Here is a 16,143-nt window from a genome sequence, read left to right on the forward strand (position 1 = left end):
ATCATGCCTAAAATCATTAAATAGTTAAGACTTGCATTGCTTGCTCTATAGATGATTGCACATATTTTTATTTCATAGTTTCACTCAATGCTTACCATGCCCACTTAGTACGTAACGGCTCACTACATGAGTTAACTTACATGCTAGAAGTTTGCTCATGTGACCAACATATTTGTTAATGCTCAAATATATCTTGTTAGGTCATGTATGGAGCTAAAACTTTCATGAACAGCTCGGGTACTAAGCCTAAACTATATATTCTCCACTACAAGCATACATATTTATTGCCAGAAAGAAGAAAACAAGCAAGCTTATCAATGCAATATGTGCAGAACCTCACACCCAGCAAGGCTAGATAAGTTAAATCAAACTTGTAGTGCCAATAGCAATCAAGCTAATCACTCGAAGTAGGAGTGCATACCAATCTGTTAACCATGCACTGAAATGTTTTCAAAAGGCAGAAAAAATGGTATTTCCTGCACCAAATGGTTCAAACAAGAGATTTGAGTACTTTAAGCCATGCAAGTATGCTAATTCAAGAATTCCTAACTATATGTATTTCAACAATCGAGCAAGTCCCAAGCATTGTCAGCCTCAAGCAATTCAAGAAATTCAAGCATTACAATGGACTCAGGAAACCTTAGGCAAAATCAACAATGCCTACACCCTATACCTTTTTAGGTTTGAGTTGGTTGCCAAACATCATGTCGATTGTTTACTATAACTATTACTTCCTTGCCTAGATTTAGTTGTTTCCCTATCCAACTGTTTCCACTATAGTCTTACATGCTAAGCAGCGTCATGCCTTCATATCCAAAAACCACAATTTCCATGAGCAACCTTTGCGAACACCCTTTTCACCAGCAACTTTATACGAACACCATTTCTACCAACAACTTTATGCGAACACCATTTCCACCAACAACCATGAGAAGCTCATTCTCTTCATCATGCTCGGAGCCATCCTCGTCGTCCCCTACATCTAGGTCGTAGTCAGGATAGGCTAAATTCACCTTTTCGTAGAACTCCACGTAGCCTTGGAAGCAGAGTTTGTTGGCGAGCTCTTGACCATTCGGAGTTTAAAAGTAGTTGTCCATGTCTTGACCACCAACTTAGGAGGATTCATCCAAGTCCTTTTGCAGGCATTCATTCTTCTTCATCAAAGCCTGAGCGACATCTTTAGCCTCGCCCAACTCCATGGTAGTCTTGAGCTTACTCGTGGAAGATTCGCTCAATTGCTTTCTCATGAGCTTACTCGTGGAAGATTCGCTCAACTGCTTTCTCATGCACTTAGTCTTCAGCTGCAGTTAAGCGAACACTTTCTTAGCCACCTCAACAACCTTCTTGGTAGATCTGAGCTTCACCTGCTTCAGCTTCACGGCGTCTTGCAACCTCTTCATGTCTCACTCGTAATTGACGCTCTATTTTCTCTTCTTGAAGAGGTGTCTAAGCCCTCAAAATTAGGTGAAGAGAGCCTGCAAAGGGAAAAACAATGAAGATTAGCTAAAGGAAAAATTGTATAAATCATTACATGTATGAGGGAAACGTGGAACATGATGAAAGTTTACCCCAGCCTGAAGATCGAAGGTAAGGGCCACCTGCTTATGGGTGTCCCTTTCAAACCTCGCATGGCATCCACGATGCTCTCCCCATGAAAGACTCCCTTACAGATGTTTAAGTATGAGTAAATCTCTTGGCGAAATGTGTCCTTAAAGCGTGCGGCAATCATGTAGGTCGGATCTTACTTATAATCGCTGAGGTGAGGAAGAGCCAATCGTCAGCCTCTTGCAGTAGGGGTGTCCGAGCCACCAGTAATCAGGCACTTGCACAAGGATTTGTCCATGTCCGCACTCGGATGAGTAATCGATACCACCCTTGGAAGTGGGTCGGGACTGCCAAGCTAAGTGATTGGCCCGTTCTTACCAACACCTCAACCGGCTATCTAATTTCAAGCTCCACTGGGAGCGTTCTTTTTGCCCATAGCTCGACGGGCGATCTTTTCAACCTTAACATCCATCTCAACCATTTCTCCATCTGTAAAGTGAAAAGAAGTGTTGAAAAAATGAGCAACAAATAATATAAATCCACCAAGATCATATATGAAGGTATTAAGGCTTAGTTAGCTTACCTCTTAAAAGACCGATCACTCTTAAACGAGATTCGGTACATATGGCGGCAATGGAAAGCTCTTTAAAAGGCAAGGAAGTGATGACTGCCAACTGAAATTCTTCTTCTTCAGAAAGAGAAACTTGGCCAGACAAATCAACTGTGAAAAAAAAAGATATTTTCATTAAATTAGAAGACTCATACAGACCATGAGATATGGAAAGTGTTAGTTTTGTTTCAACCCTTATCCCTAAAGCATCTAGCCACTCGAGTGCCAATCGCCTTGACCTCAGTCGAGCTCACCCAGTTACCGCTTACAAGGAACCAGTTTTCCTTATAGGGCATTTAGTTTGAAGGGTTGTCGGAAAAAATAAGCAAGAGCTAAGCACATGACAGAACCCAACATGGCCAAGACTGTTCCTCAGTTTATAACAATGTTTGATGAGGGTAAGGTTGGGCTTTATTTGAAAATATTGCCTCCAGAGCACGTACATGTTAAGAAAGAAACAAAAGGCATTGAGATTGATTTGGTGAGGACTAAATTGGTGTGGACTATAACATGGTGAAGGAAGGAGTGTAAAGGTAGCTGAATGCTAGACTTGAAGAGTTCAGCAGAAAAGGCTACCCAACTGTGTGACGGCTAGCTAAGTTATTCTCCTACAACCGGTGCTCGGATGACAACATCGTTGGGAATGCTATATCGGTTCTTCAACTCTTCCAACTAGGTTATGATGCTGGGAATGTGGTCGACACTATGGTCCCAAGCATCATAATAATTAAAATACAGTTTTTACAAAAAGACTCTTTTATTCCTATGCCAACTCCTCTCTGAGGAAGATAAGTTTGGCCAGGGCTGCTAATTTTTTTTAGCGGTTTCCCCAGAGATATTTATCATTAATGCAATGGGTCAACATCTTGTTAAGATTTAATCCCCCACTTGACCAATTTCTTATAACCCGAGGAAGATCTAATAATGGTCGAATGGGACACCGACTTAGTACATGTACGAAAGGCTTCTACATATTCTTTCTAAGCCCACAAGAGGATCTTCCTTATCAACTAAGTCTAGCAATTCTTTATCCCCTATCTCTCTAAAAGCCATTGGGTTTGCGTCACACTTTAGGTCATCTTCATGGTAGCTAGAAGATGATTCTTCTCCAGGAACAGATAGCTGAAAAAGGGAATTTGGTAAGTCCACAAGTAATGGTCGGGTTCTTGGTTGGCAGAAATAATTGGTAACTGATTCGACTAGAGGTTCGTAGAAGGTATCAATAGAATCAATAATCGGTAGAACTGGATGTGCCACTACGACTGATTGTTTGTAGCTGTAGGTCTCTAGGCTATCACTTTTCGGCCCTGAAGCGGTCGACTTTGCGCGTGTGTTCAATATCAACTAGTAGCGCCAAGATCTAAAAAAAATAAAGATGAATCACTACAAATTAAGGTGCACGCGCTTGGGTGAGTCAGCGCTCGTTCAAGTGAGATATCCCTGGCTACTTAATCTACTTATGTCAGGGAAGTGTACTCTATCCTTTTCACTAAGGGTACCAGAGTTAGTCTCGTCGACGTGTGCGTGTGATGGCAATAATTGGGAATTTTAATTCCGCTACGAAAATAAGCAATTATAGGAACATGTTTTCAATGATTCACAAAATACAACAAACATAGAAAGAGGAAATTTACTTGAAGAAGCGATGATGAGGGGGTAAAGTCTTAAGGAAGCAGTTTTCCAGCCACCGAATGAATCGCTAAGGAAAACTAACAAAGTCTCAGTAGAAAATGTGAAGTAAAGGGAAGAAGTTATGACTGGGGAGGTTATATAGACCCAATCATGCGATCTCAGCCATTAATGATGGAGCACCTGGGTGAAGAGATCGTGACACGTGACAGACCATTTACTTCGTTATGAGAACTGAAGAGTCGTGAAGAGACATCATGGTGCACAAGGCCACGCCTATTTGTTATGTCTTTAATAAACAGACGCCTCGATTACTCCCCTAGTCTTTCATTGACACTTGCATCGAGCACCCAAATGTCTTTTGATTATTGATCTAGATAAGGCACATAAGGGACATAGTCGAGCGACTAATAGAACAATAGGTCAAGAACACTCGAGACACTTTTTCTAATAGAGCACATTTGGGGTACATGACAACCGTTGCAACTCCATGCCCAAGAAGAAATCATTGACCAAGAAGTTAGGGGACTTGTTAACGCTAAGCACTTCACTGCCCACAAAATGGTGTAGGTCAGGAAAGAAGCTACGAAAAGCCCAAAGTAAAGTCAAAGCTCAAGAATGATCAAGAACCCCAAGGTCCAAGGGTTTAGAGGAAGATGTTCTCAAGCACTAAAGCCAACCGCTTACAAGCTCAGCCGACTAGGTTGTATAAAGTACTTTCTGACTACCAGAGACACGTAGACAACCTGACAATTTTCTAGCACAAGGTTTTACGAGCAAGTTTACTTAGATGTCAATTAGTCCACGTGACGACTCACGAACAAAAGTAAAGGCTTAGGATGAGATATAAAGGTGGTCGGGTTTCTACTCGGAGAGGCAGGGATGGATAACCAAGGCCGAGCGAGTCGCTCAATGTGCATCACTCTGAAAAGGCGTGCTAACTAGACTAAGAACTTGTCACTTCACCATCAAATACCCAATCGATATGTGAAAAGGTGTCAGTATGCTTGTCTACATAAATGGTTCATTAAATGTCATATTAGGGGAACCCAAGCATTCTGAGTCATTGAGGGAAGGCCTATATAAAGGGATAGGATCCTCTTGTAATGGAGTCAGACAACTGAGAAAACAGAGAGTTCATGTAATTAGTCGAGCTCTTGTAGTCTTGAAATAATACAATCCAAGCAACACAGTTGATGTAGCTTAGTTTTAAAGGGTGAACCACTTAAATATTTGAGTTCATTTCATTTTAGTTAGTATCCCAAGCCCACTAAGAATTTATTATTTTAATTTGTCAACATGCAAGTTTTAAGCGTTAATAATATGTAGCTACGTTTTGGTATCAAAATATCTTAATTGGTGCATGTTTAAAGAGAATAGCCGAGTAGAGTCGACCCCCACTTCAACCGTTGCATATGCAACTTTAAGAATAATAGACACATAGGGGTGTCTAAGAGTTGGGACCAAGGAGTTTCCAAAAGGATAAAAGAAGCAATTAAATAACCTACTCTTTTTTTTTGGCCCTAAAATAACATTTGCTAACTAGGCCAAGAGATTGTTCCAAGTGAGACCTAGAGATCTATGGTAAGCACGAAAAAGAAAGATCATGATATCACTGGCGAATCGAGAATTCTAACATTAGGTGGTCCCAATATAAAAACTCTAAAAAATATGAAAATAACATGAAAATTAAACGATAAACTACCTAGTTTTCATTCATAATCTTTGTACAAACAACATTACAAGCTACAAAGGCTGAATTTTTCCACAACAAGGTTTCATACTTTGAAAATGTGTCATGATAGGTTCATTGTCAATACAAGAAAAAAATGAACGATGATGATTTGGAACTATCCAAATTTGGAGTTGAACTATCTGGAATAGGATTAGAACTATTAATGATGATTTTTACTTGTAATATCGTTCCATACTTATAATTTCTACATATATCAATTAATCAAAACAAAAAATCATATCAATTGATGAAGCTAAAAATAGACATATGAACTAACTAACACATGATCCAAACAAAATAAAAAAATCAAAACAGATTAACAATAGCTATAAACTAATCTGAATATAAATTTTCCATCTAATACACATCAATTTCAACATCCTATATGATGAATTTAGATTAAAATAGAAACTCACTTAAATTCATAAATTAGGGGATTAAATGGTGGTGGAGATTGGAGAGAAGTGAACCAGGTGGTTGTGATCATGGAGAGGAGACATGTGGAGGTGTGGGGCAGCTGTTAGTGGCCCGGGTTACCCAATTGGAGAAAGTGAATGCAAAATGGGATTGGGTGGAGATCTCGAGTATGAGGAAAGAGAATAGACTATTTATATTTTTTAAATTAATAAGGATCTCCCTCACATGGCTTAACTGAAAACTACGTGTTTTGACTAAGTCCTTAAAAAACAGAATAGTCTTCTTTCTCTTTCATCAATCGTTTGTAGAAACTGCACCTGCTGGTCCACCGCTACACTCTTCTCCTTTACTACATAGCCAAGCTTGGATGGTCCTCAGAGGTCCTCATAGCCACTTATCCGGGCTCCGAATGATCTCACAACCACCTAAATTCCTTAATGCATCCGCCACTGCAAAAGATTGAACATTATGCAACGAACTGGGCCAGGAGATTGTTCCAATTGGGTTCTATAGTACACTACCCTCCCAGCCCATGTAAAATCACTACTCGCCGATTCAAGCCGATAATGAGGTATTGCTTCATGGGGTTTTCTCATATTTTGCTTTTATTGTTCTTTTTCTTTGCCAAAATATGCCTAATTTTGGACCTCAGTTTTCCCATATCAAACAACAGTAGGTACTAGGTCTGTATATTAAGTTATTAAGCGATTTTTCTATAGGGAAACTTTTGTCCACTAATGTACATTTCGAATCTAATTAACTTATTAAGTTAACAGTTTACTGAACTTGGAAGTTAAATATTTTGAAAAAATGTTAAATAAATTAAAAAGTCATCTTACAAACAAATTACAACTTATATTAAATGGTTCTACTTTTGATTATATCGAGACTTTTTGCATAAAATCACACACCTAGTTATTAAGCCGTGGTTAAATGAGAATAGTATCGATGTGATTAGTAGTAGGCCGCAACCCGTCTATGAAACTCTAACAAAAAACGGTGCCTTTCATTTGAAGTAGAGTTTATAGTTTGGCAGACCCGACCCTAACTAAGTTGACTAAAACAATATGTTACTCACTCTACACCCAAGTTCCAATCATCCGTCTTCATACCTCAGATTAGAGAAAAATGTCGATGACCAAAGGATTAAAAAGGAAAAAGGAGTGGATAGTTTCTGCAAACATGGTTTTTTTAGATGGATTAAGCTTTGATGTGGGAAAACGCAGAAACGGTGGTAGGGAACCTTAATGAACTTGCAGGAAAGGAGTAGGGAAGGAATCAGATTAACTAGCATTGCCAAAAAGCATCCCATGAATTGCTACTGCTTTGGTTTACTAGTGCTTTCTCCACACGTATTCTTCTCCACCCTTATCCTTTATATTGCGTATTGTCAAACTTTCTTAGCGCAATTCATTCATGTAATTTCATGTACCTCATGTTAGAAAGAACGAAAGATTGAAAGATAGGCAGAGGAAGTAAGAAAAATGGCAAAACGCTTCAATCTGTTAATTTTACCGCTTTTATCAGTTTTTATGGTTCTTTCAGGTATTATTTCTAGATCATGTCAATTTTTCTGGTTTATGTTTCTTTCACAATTTGTATGGATAATGACAGTGATTAGAATTTAGTATCGGTTCTTTTGTAATCAAGCTTGAATCCTACAATATGATCGAAATTTGAAATATTAATCTGTCACGTCCTTGGAGTAAATTAAAGTGTGGAAAAAATTAGCAACCCTTTTAGTTAATTTGTTTCATATCAAATTTTAGAGCAATTGGTTTCTTGGATGTTTGAAGGACCAAAGTTATCCGAGTCCGCTAGAACTTTCACCATTATAAACAATTGCAAAGAGACAGTCTGGCCTGCAGTGACCCCTGGGGACAACTTATGGTGGTGGCTTTGTGCTAAAACCAGGCCAGTCAATGGTGTTCACTGCCCCGGTTAGCTGGTCTGGCAGGATATGGGGTCGAACAGGCTGCAACTTTGACAAAAATGGCAATAGCTCGTGCGAGACCGGGTCCTGTGGCAGCACCCTCCAGTGTGTAGCCTCAGGAAAGCCCCCAGCAACACTTGCCGAATTCACATTGGCCGCACTAGACTTTTATGATGTGAGCCTTGTTGACGGGTTCAACTTGCCGTTGGTTGTGACACCTCTAAATGGTACGGGAAACTGAAGTGTATCTGGTTGTGACGGGGACCTAAGACCAAATTGCCCGAATGAGCTAGCTGTCAAGGCCAATGGGAAGAAAGTTGGATGCAGAAGTGCGTGTGATGTGTTCGACACAGATGAGTACTGCTGCCGAGGGCGTTATGGCAATGCTGCTGTGTGTAAACCCACATATTATTCCAAGAAGTTCAAAGAAGCATGCCCTACTGCCTACAGTTATGCTTATGATGATCCGAGCAGTATCTTTACTTGCTCAGGCACAGATTATGTCGTTGCTTTCTGCTCAACCAGGTTTGTCATCAGCGAATTACATGCACTAAAAACTGTTTTAGATCTCTCTTTGGAATTTGGATGCAGTGATTATAAAATCGAGGGTCCAAGTAAGAAAAGATTTTGAACATTGAAATTTGATTCTCTTGCCAAATATATGTCCGCTGTTGCAGGTGCGCGCTTTGCAAACAAAAGTTTATCAATGTTTTAGCATTTTCTATCCCATTTTTTTTCTTGTGGTGTAAGTTATCCACTTTATTGTTGTTTATATATGCAGGAAGCAACAGGTGTGCACATATCACCACCACAAGCTTGTGTGTGGTAATGGATCTGGATCAGTAGGTTCAAAGTATTGAACTAAACATGGTAAATACCAATATTAAACTAAAAAATGGTAAATACAAAAATTATATGATAATATTTGGGAATTTCTTATTACTTCATTAATCTCCAAAGTGGAGTATATATAGGAGTTACAATTGGTATTACATATGTACTTCACCAATGTGGGACAATAAACTACTATTTACATTTTAACTAATGTATAACTCGCAACACTCCCCCTCAAGTTGGTGCAAAGATGTCACGCATGCCCAACTTGTCAAGCGAGTCGGAAAACGCACTATTAGACACAGCCTTAGTAAGAGCATCAGCCAGTTGATCTTCAGATCTCACAAACGGAAACATAATAATTCCAGCATCCAATTTTTCCTTAATGAAATGTCGATCAATCTCCACATGTTTTGTTCGATCATGTTGCACTGGATTATGAGCAATCTCAATAGCAGCCTTGTTATCACAATGAAGTTTCATAGCACCTTTGTGTTTAAACCCAAGATCTCTCAACAATTTTTCCAACCACAACAACTCACATACACCATGAGACATACCACAAAACTCAGCTTCTGCACTTGACCTAGCCACCACTTTTTGTTTCTTGCTTCTCCAAGTAACTAAATTACCACCCACAAACATAAAGTATCCAGATGTAGATCGCCGATCAGTGATAGAACCAGCCCAATCTGCATCTGTATACCCTTCGACATTCAAATGATCATTCTTAGAGAAAACCAGGCCTCTGCCAGGAGCCATCTTCAAGTACCTCAAAATACGAGTTACTGCATCCATATGAGCTTCACTAGGTGAGTGCATAAACTGACTTACCACACTAACTGCATAAGCAATGTCAGGGCGAGTGTGAGACAAATAAATTAATCTCCCCACAAGCCTCTGATACCGTTCCTTATGAGTTGGAACTTGATCTGGAAATAAGCCCAGACGATGATTCTGCTCAATCAAAGTATCAACAGGTTTGCAATCTAACATACCTGTTTCAGCTAACAAATCAAGAACATACTTCCTTTGAGATAGAAAAATACCATGCTTGGATCGTGCAACCTCGATTCCAAGAAAATACTTCAATTCACCCAATTCTTTCATCTCAAACTCAGTAGCTAGGTACTTTTGAAGGTGCTGTATCTCCTTTTGATCATCACCAGTCACTATCATGTCATCAACATAAATAATCAATGCAGTTAGCTTACCATTTTGTCGCTTTAGAAACAAAGTATGATCTGAATGACTCTGGATATACCCAAACTTCTTCATTGAACTTGTAAACCTCCCAAACCATGCTCTAGGAGATTGTTTCAAACCATACAAGGCCTTTCGTAACCTGCATACAATACCTTTTCCAGGAGATGTTCCAATACCAGGTGGGAGATCCATATACACTTCATCCTTAAGATCACCATGAAGGAAAGCATTCTTAACATCAAACTGCAACAGAGGCTAATCCTGGTTTGCTGCCAAGGACAGAAGAACACGCACAATATTAAGTTTGGCAACAGGAGCAAAGGTCTCCTGATAGTCCACCCCATAGGTTTGAGTATAACCCTTAGCAACTAATCTGGCTTTATACCGATCAATAGAATCATCTGCTTTGTGCTTAATAGTAAACACCCATCTACATCCAACGGCTTTCTTCCCGATTGGTAACGGAACCAAATCCCAAGTAGAATTCTTTTCCAAAGCTTCCATCTCAACTTTCATAGCATTAACCCACTTAGGGTCAGACAAAGCATCTTGCAATTTTGTAGGAATTGATACACTAGATAGCTGACATATGTAAGATGCATATGGTTGGGACAAACGATGAGAAGACACATAATTGTTGATAGGATATTTGGCTTTGGCATGCATATCAGGCTCATATTGTACTTTAGGTTTTCCACGATTAGCTCGTGGAGGCAACTGATAAGTAGAAGAATCGTCAGAATTTACCTCATGTATGCCACCATCTTGTACCAAACAGTTAGAAGAATCATCACTGGACGAACCATCATCAGGCAACTCATTAGACATATCAGCAGCAGGCAACCGATCATCAGAAGGTAATTCATCAGATATATCAGCAGCAGGCAACCGATCATCATCTGTAGCAGACTAATTAGTATCACGCAAAATAATAGGTTCTGTTCCCAACTCTGTCTGTAACACATCATCCATATCATCTATTCGAATCTGCACTTCACTCCCCCTCTCCCCCTGAAGTGGAGAGTCGGAAGAGGGCTTCACAAAATACGAAACTTCCTCATGGAAGGTGACATCCATGGTAATATAAGTTTTTTGAGTCGGGAGGATGATAACACTTATAGCCTTTTTGATTGTTAGCATACCCAATAAAGACACACCGAAGAGCACATGCATCAAGTTTACTCCGCTGATGAGAGTAGACATGCACATACGCAATACACCCAAACACTTTCGGAGGAAGCTTTGAGACAGAAACAAGAGAAACATGTTTTTGTAGCACATCAAACGGTGTCTGAAAATCAAGAACCCGACTTGGAACACGATTGATCAAATACACAGCAGCCAAAACAGCATGACCCCACAAATGATTAGGAACACATTTATCTAACATCAAGGAGCGAGCAACCTCCATTATTTGACGATTCTTCCGTTCGGACACACCATTTTGTTGGGGTGTAAACGGAGTAGTCGTCTGGTGAATAATACCATGATCACGGAAAAAACATGTCAAAGTGTGATTCACATATTCTCCTCCGTTATCAGACCTGAAGACCTTAACTTTAGTATGAAACTGAGTAGATACCATTATACAAAATTCTTGAAGAAGTAACGGAACATCACTCTTATTTTTCATCAAGAACACCCAAGTTACCCGAGTACAATCATCAATAAAAGTAACAAACCAACGGAATCCATTAGAAGTAACTTTTGCAGGACCCCACACATCATAATGTATCAAATCAAATGGTAAAGTAGCTTTAGAATCACTTACAGGAAAGGAAGCACGATGACTCTTAGCCATGACACATGTTTCACACTTGAACTCTGAATCACTACAAGTGCGAAACAAAGAAGGAAATAGATGCTTCATATAACTGAATGATGGATGTCCCAATCGTCGATGCCACAACCAAATTTGATGTCTGTTATCCACTTTAGCACTTAAAACTTGATGATTATTTGAACCGAAAACAACAGTATCCTCCATAGTCAAGATGTACAAACCACCTATCCTTTTACCATAACCAATTATCTTCTGAGTTTGAATATCTTGAAAATAACAATACGTATGATAGAAGTGAGCAGAACAATATAAAGTATCAAGAAGTTTTCCTACCGACAAAAGATTGCACTTAACATCAGGAACAAGTAAAGCACGGACTAGTGATAAGGTTGGAGTCAAAGAGATAGTGCCTTCACCCTTCACAGGGGAAAGTGCTCAATTTGCACTAGTAATATACGGATCACGAACATAATCACATAACTCATCAAACACTCTAGGGTCACTCGTCACATGATCAGTGGCCCCAGTATCAATTATCCATTTATTTGTTTCACCAAGATGCATAATAACACTATGATTATATTGAGCCATTGAACAAAATCACGAACAATAAAGGCACAAAAGATACGCAGCGGAATGAAAACAATTTACCAGAGACTGTAGCAATCACTGTTCACGGCACTGTAGCAAATACTGTTCACGCACTGTAGCAATCACTGTTCACGCACTGTAGAAGACCACTGTTCACGGCACTGTAGCACGACACTTTCTTTTTTTTTTTTTTTTTTTTTTCACTCGGAGGAAATCACGAAAAATATGGGCACAAAATTTAAAGCACACAGGTCACCAAGAGCGAACTGCTCTGATGCCATATTGAACTAAACATGGTAAATACCAAAAATATATGATAATATTTGGGAATTTCTTATTACTTCATTAATCTCCAAAGTGGAGTATATATAGGAGTTACAATTGGTATTACATATGTACTTCACCAATGTGAGACAATAAACTACTATTTACATTTTAACTAATGTATAACTCGCAACACAAAGTCACTGAGATTGTGGGCTGTGATGATTGGATTGTTGATGATGATTAATCAATGGATTAATTTTTTAAAAATAAGTTGTTTATTCCTCTCTAACTGTAGAGGTGTGTTTTACATCCCCTTTGAACTTAGAAGCAGTACTTAAAAGAATGTCTTTTTTCAAGAGTTGTCCATGCTGGTTGGTTGTACAAGATGAAGTTGTTCATTTTATTCTTTTCTTTTCAAAAAGAGAGAATACAGTTTAATGCAGTTGCTTTACACAAACTTTGTATGTCTCCAATATACGGTAGAGTGTTTTTGTAAAAAGTTGTGAGTATAATCAGCTTTGAAATAAATCAGTTAATTATTTAGTAAAATTTTCTGTAAAAGTGTTATGATTATAAAAAGAATGTTAAAGTATTTGGTAAATTTTTTATCTAAAGTTGTTGTAATTGTCTATAATAACCAAAAAGGACATTGGTTTTAATTTTATTTTTCATTAAACTAATTAAAATATGGAAATATATTAAAAAAACATAAAAGAGAAATTTTATTTGAATCATGTAACCTCTTTCTACGTCCAATTTACTCTCTTCACCCATATTATTTTTTTATTAAAGAATTAATCTTTCTTTAAACCCAAATCTATTACCAAAATTACTCTCTCAAACCTAATTCAAAATGTTAAATTATCTTTACATAAAATTTGAAGAAGAAAAACTAGAACATGAAATTAAAATTAAATTAATTCCAAGCAGACCCACCCCACCCATTCAAACCCCCACCACGACCAGATCACCCATCCAAACAACCACCACGACCAGATCATCCATGCAAACTGCCATCGCGACCAGACCACCCAACGTAGCTCCTCCCCTCGCCTAATGGCCCTAACCCACTTCCACAACTTGCAGCCACCACATTGGCGTGCCCATCTCAATTAACCAAAGGATTTCGATCTCACGAGATAGCAAGCTCAAGCTTGGAGGAGACGGCGAGGAGAAAGAAGGGGGACGATGCATAAAAAAGAAAAGAATGATAAAAACTTGAAAATTTTGAGTTTTAATGATAAGGACAAAATAAAAGATAAAGTGAATAGTACTAGGATTGATTTTTTAGTGTAAAAATATGGTTTTGTCGTTAAAATGAACAGTACCGGTGCTTTTCATTAAAGTTCTCTAGAAAGAAAGGGTGGGATTGCCATTAAAAATTCATTAAATAGTCACTTTTCACCAGCGTTTTAGAAAGAAAAAAAAAAGCCTGTTTTGAAAGCATGTTTTTGCTGCTTCTGCTTGGCTTCGAATGGGCCTTACACTGTTCACCAGCGTTTGAGAAAGAAAAATGTTTTTGTTTACAAACATATAATACAGCCCAGCTTTTTTTTCAGACCTGCTTTTGAAAAAAATTAGGCATTTCCAAACTAATGGATTTGGATCCTCGTCGGATCCACTCCTTGAGAATTCTAGGGATCAATGAACAAGGACCGTTGATAAAAAATCATGCGGTCCTAATTAAATGCTTTTTTTATTTGTAAAAGTAAAGCAGCATCATTTTGCGTGAACTGTAAACAAAAAAGAAAAAATTGTGGCTGCACGATTTTTGATCAACGATTCGTGTTTGTTGATCCTTAGGATCCCTAGGGAGGGGATCCAACAAGGATCCAAATCCGTCCTAAGTCTTTCAAATGAATAAAACCAACAGAATCTTGCGAACGACTACTTCATCAAAGGTGGTCCTATGTAGAAATCTTATGGATAACAGTTTTTGATTAACTAAAAAGGATGAGTCATAAAAGACCTGAGTTTGGCCATACTCTCTGAAACCAAGTTCGAATCTCATAAATTCAATGTTATTATCCTGTTGGTTGTTAAACAAAAGGTAGGATCTTTGGTCACGTTGGGTCTAATAAACTCAGACCTAAAGTCCCATACCACTTCTATGTGTTTAGTTCGATCATATTGAATCAGATTGTGAATAATATAAATCGCTTATTTTATTATCAGTATACAATGGCATGACAGTAGAGATGGGCAAAATATCCATAGGTATGGATAACCGTGGTTACCGTCCATTTAAAATTCATGGTTGCGGTTATGGCTAACCGTTGAAACAAATAAACAGTTATAGGTATAACTATTTATTCATGAAATTTAAATGGATGATTATGAATATTACTGACGGTTACAAACAGCTACCCATTTAGCCATTTATTTAATATTTATAAAATTAAAAAAATTAAAAACCTAAAAACTATTCGATCTCTCCCATACTCCCATCGCCGCTCATCTCTCTCATCTCCGCCTCTCTCTCATCTCCTGCATGAATGTATAAGGCTTTACGGCTTTTGCATCACCAACCCCACTGCCCACTAATTACCATTTCTAGACAATAGTATTAGGTTTTTTTTAGGGACAAAGCAAACAAGTCATCACTCATCACGAACGCTCCATTTTTGGAAGCTTCAAAAAAGCCCTCCGTCTAAGTTTATGTGGGTCTGCTTCTCTGCCGTTGTCCATTTAAATGAGAGGCTCAAGTTCTCTGATCTGCATTTCATACAAATTTCTTTTTTAATTTTTAACTTGTTAAAAAATGGGTAAAACAAGGGTAAATGTTTGGATGCCAGATGGCATCATCTTGTGGTGACAGTTAGAGTTGAGTATTAGTATAAATAGTACATTGTAAGAGAGGAAAAGGGGTTAATGAAATGATATTGTTGTTCTGTTACTATCTCTCTGTGCAATTATAGAAGATGTGGAGCTAGGTTCTAACATTGTATCAGAGCCTAGGTTCCCGACACTGAGGAGGGGGCGACCTAGAAATGGCTACCTTAACGGGACGACCAAGGGGTGCGCCGCTTTTAAGAGTGAAAGCCACTAGAGTAAGGGCTGTCGTGGGCGTCGCCTTCCGAAGGGTCGTGTAATGTTATGATCCCATATCAACTACACTTATGGGGTGTAGGGGTTCTTAAGTCTTTGGGGTCCTCCCACCTATTGGACTAGTCTTTTGGATTGGGCTCTTCCCTTGGGCTTGAGTACCTAACATTGGTATCAGAGCCTAAGTTCCCGATACTGTTGAGGGGGCGACCTGGAAAGGGCCACCTTAACGGGACGACCAAGGGGTGCACCGGTGTTCAGAGTGAAAGCCACCAGGGGTGCGCCGGTGTTCAGAGTGAAAGCTACAGTTATGGTGGACAGATAAATGTGGTTATATATAAATAACCGCGATTATCTGTCCACCATAACTGTTGACCATCCCTCACATGAGGTTTTAAGCTTAAACCTCAATTTTATCATTAGCACATTTCATGTTTTGTCCATAATAACTCATAATTACAATGTGGTATATACTCGATGCTCAATCTAACAACAAAATCTTGTTTTTAGTTCGTCAAGTGACAATATTACCTCCAACAAATATAAGT

At 38.7% G+C, this 16,143-nt stretch overlaps 1 protein-coding gene, 1 long non-coding RNA gene and 1 pseudogene across 2 annotated transcripts; 1 reads left to right on the top strand and 2 right to left on the bottom strand.

Annotated features, from left to right (window-relative positions):
• Positions 1-576: 576 nt before the first annotated feature.
• On the bottom strand, positions 577-3,043 carry LOC139192428 (uncharacterized). The gene is made up of 3 exons (XR_011576600.1): positions 2,129-3,043; positions 1,569-2,034; positions 577-1,475 (listed from the first exon to the last, which is right to left on the bottom strand). It is a non-coding gene; the product is annotated as an uncharacterized lncRNA (long non-coding RNA).
• Positions 3,044-7,420: 4,377 nt separating this feature from the next.
• On the top strand, positions 7,421-8,729 carry LOC103401860 (pathogenesis-related thaumatin-like protein 3.5; annotated as a pseudogene).
• A 208-nt stretch (positions 8,730-8,937) lies between these two features.
• Positions 8,938-9,882, bottom strand: LOC139191949 (uncharacterized mitochondrial protein AtMg00810-like). The gene is made up of 3 exons (XM_070812985.1): positions 9,702-9,882; positions 9,336-9,491; positions 8,938-9,035 (listed from the first exon to the last, which is right to left on the bottom strand). Exons 1-3 carry the CDS (start codon positions 9,880-9,882, stop codon positions 8,938-8,940), a joined length of 435 nt encoding a protein of 144 aa, XP_070669086.1.
• Between the last annotated feature and the right edge of the window lie 6,261 nt (positions 9,883-16,143).

Source organism: Malus domestica, chromosome 15 (assembly GCF_042453785.1).
Source record: "Malus domestica chromosome 15, GDT2T_hap1".
Lineage (NCBI taxonomy): Eukaryota > Viridiplantae > Streptophyta > Magnoliopsida > Rosales > Rosaceae > Malus > Malus domestica.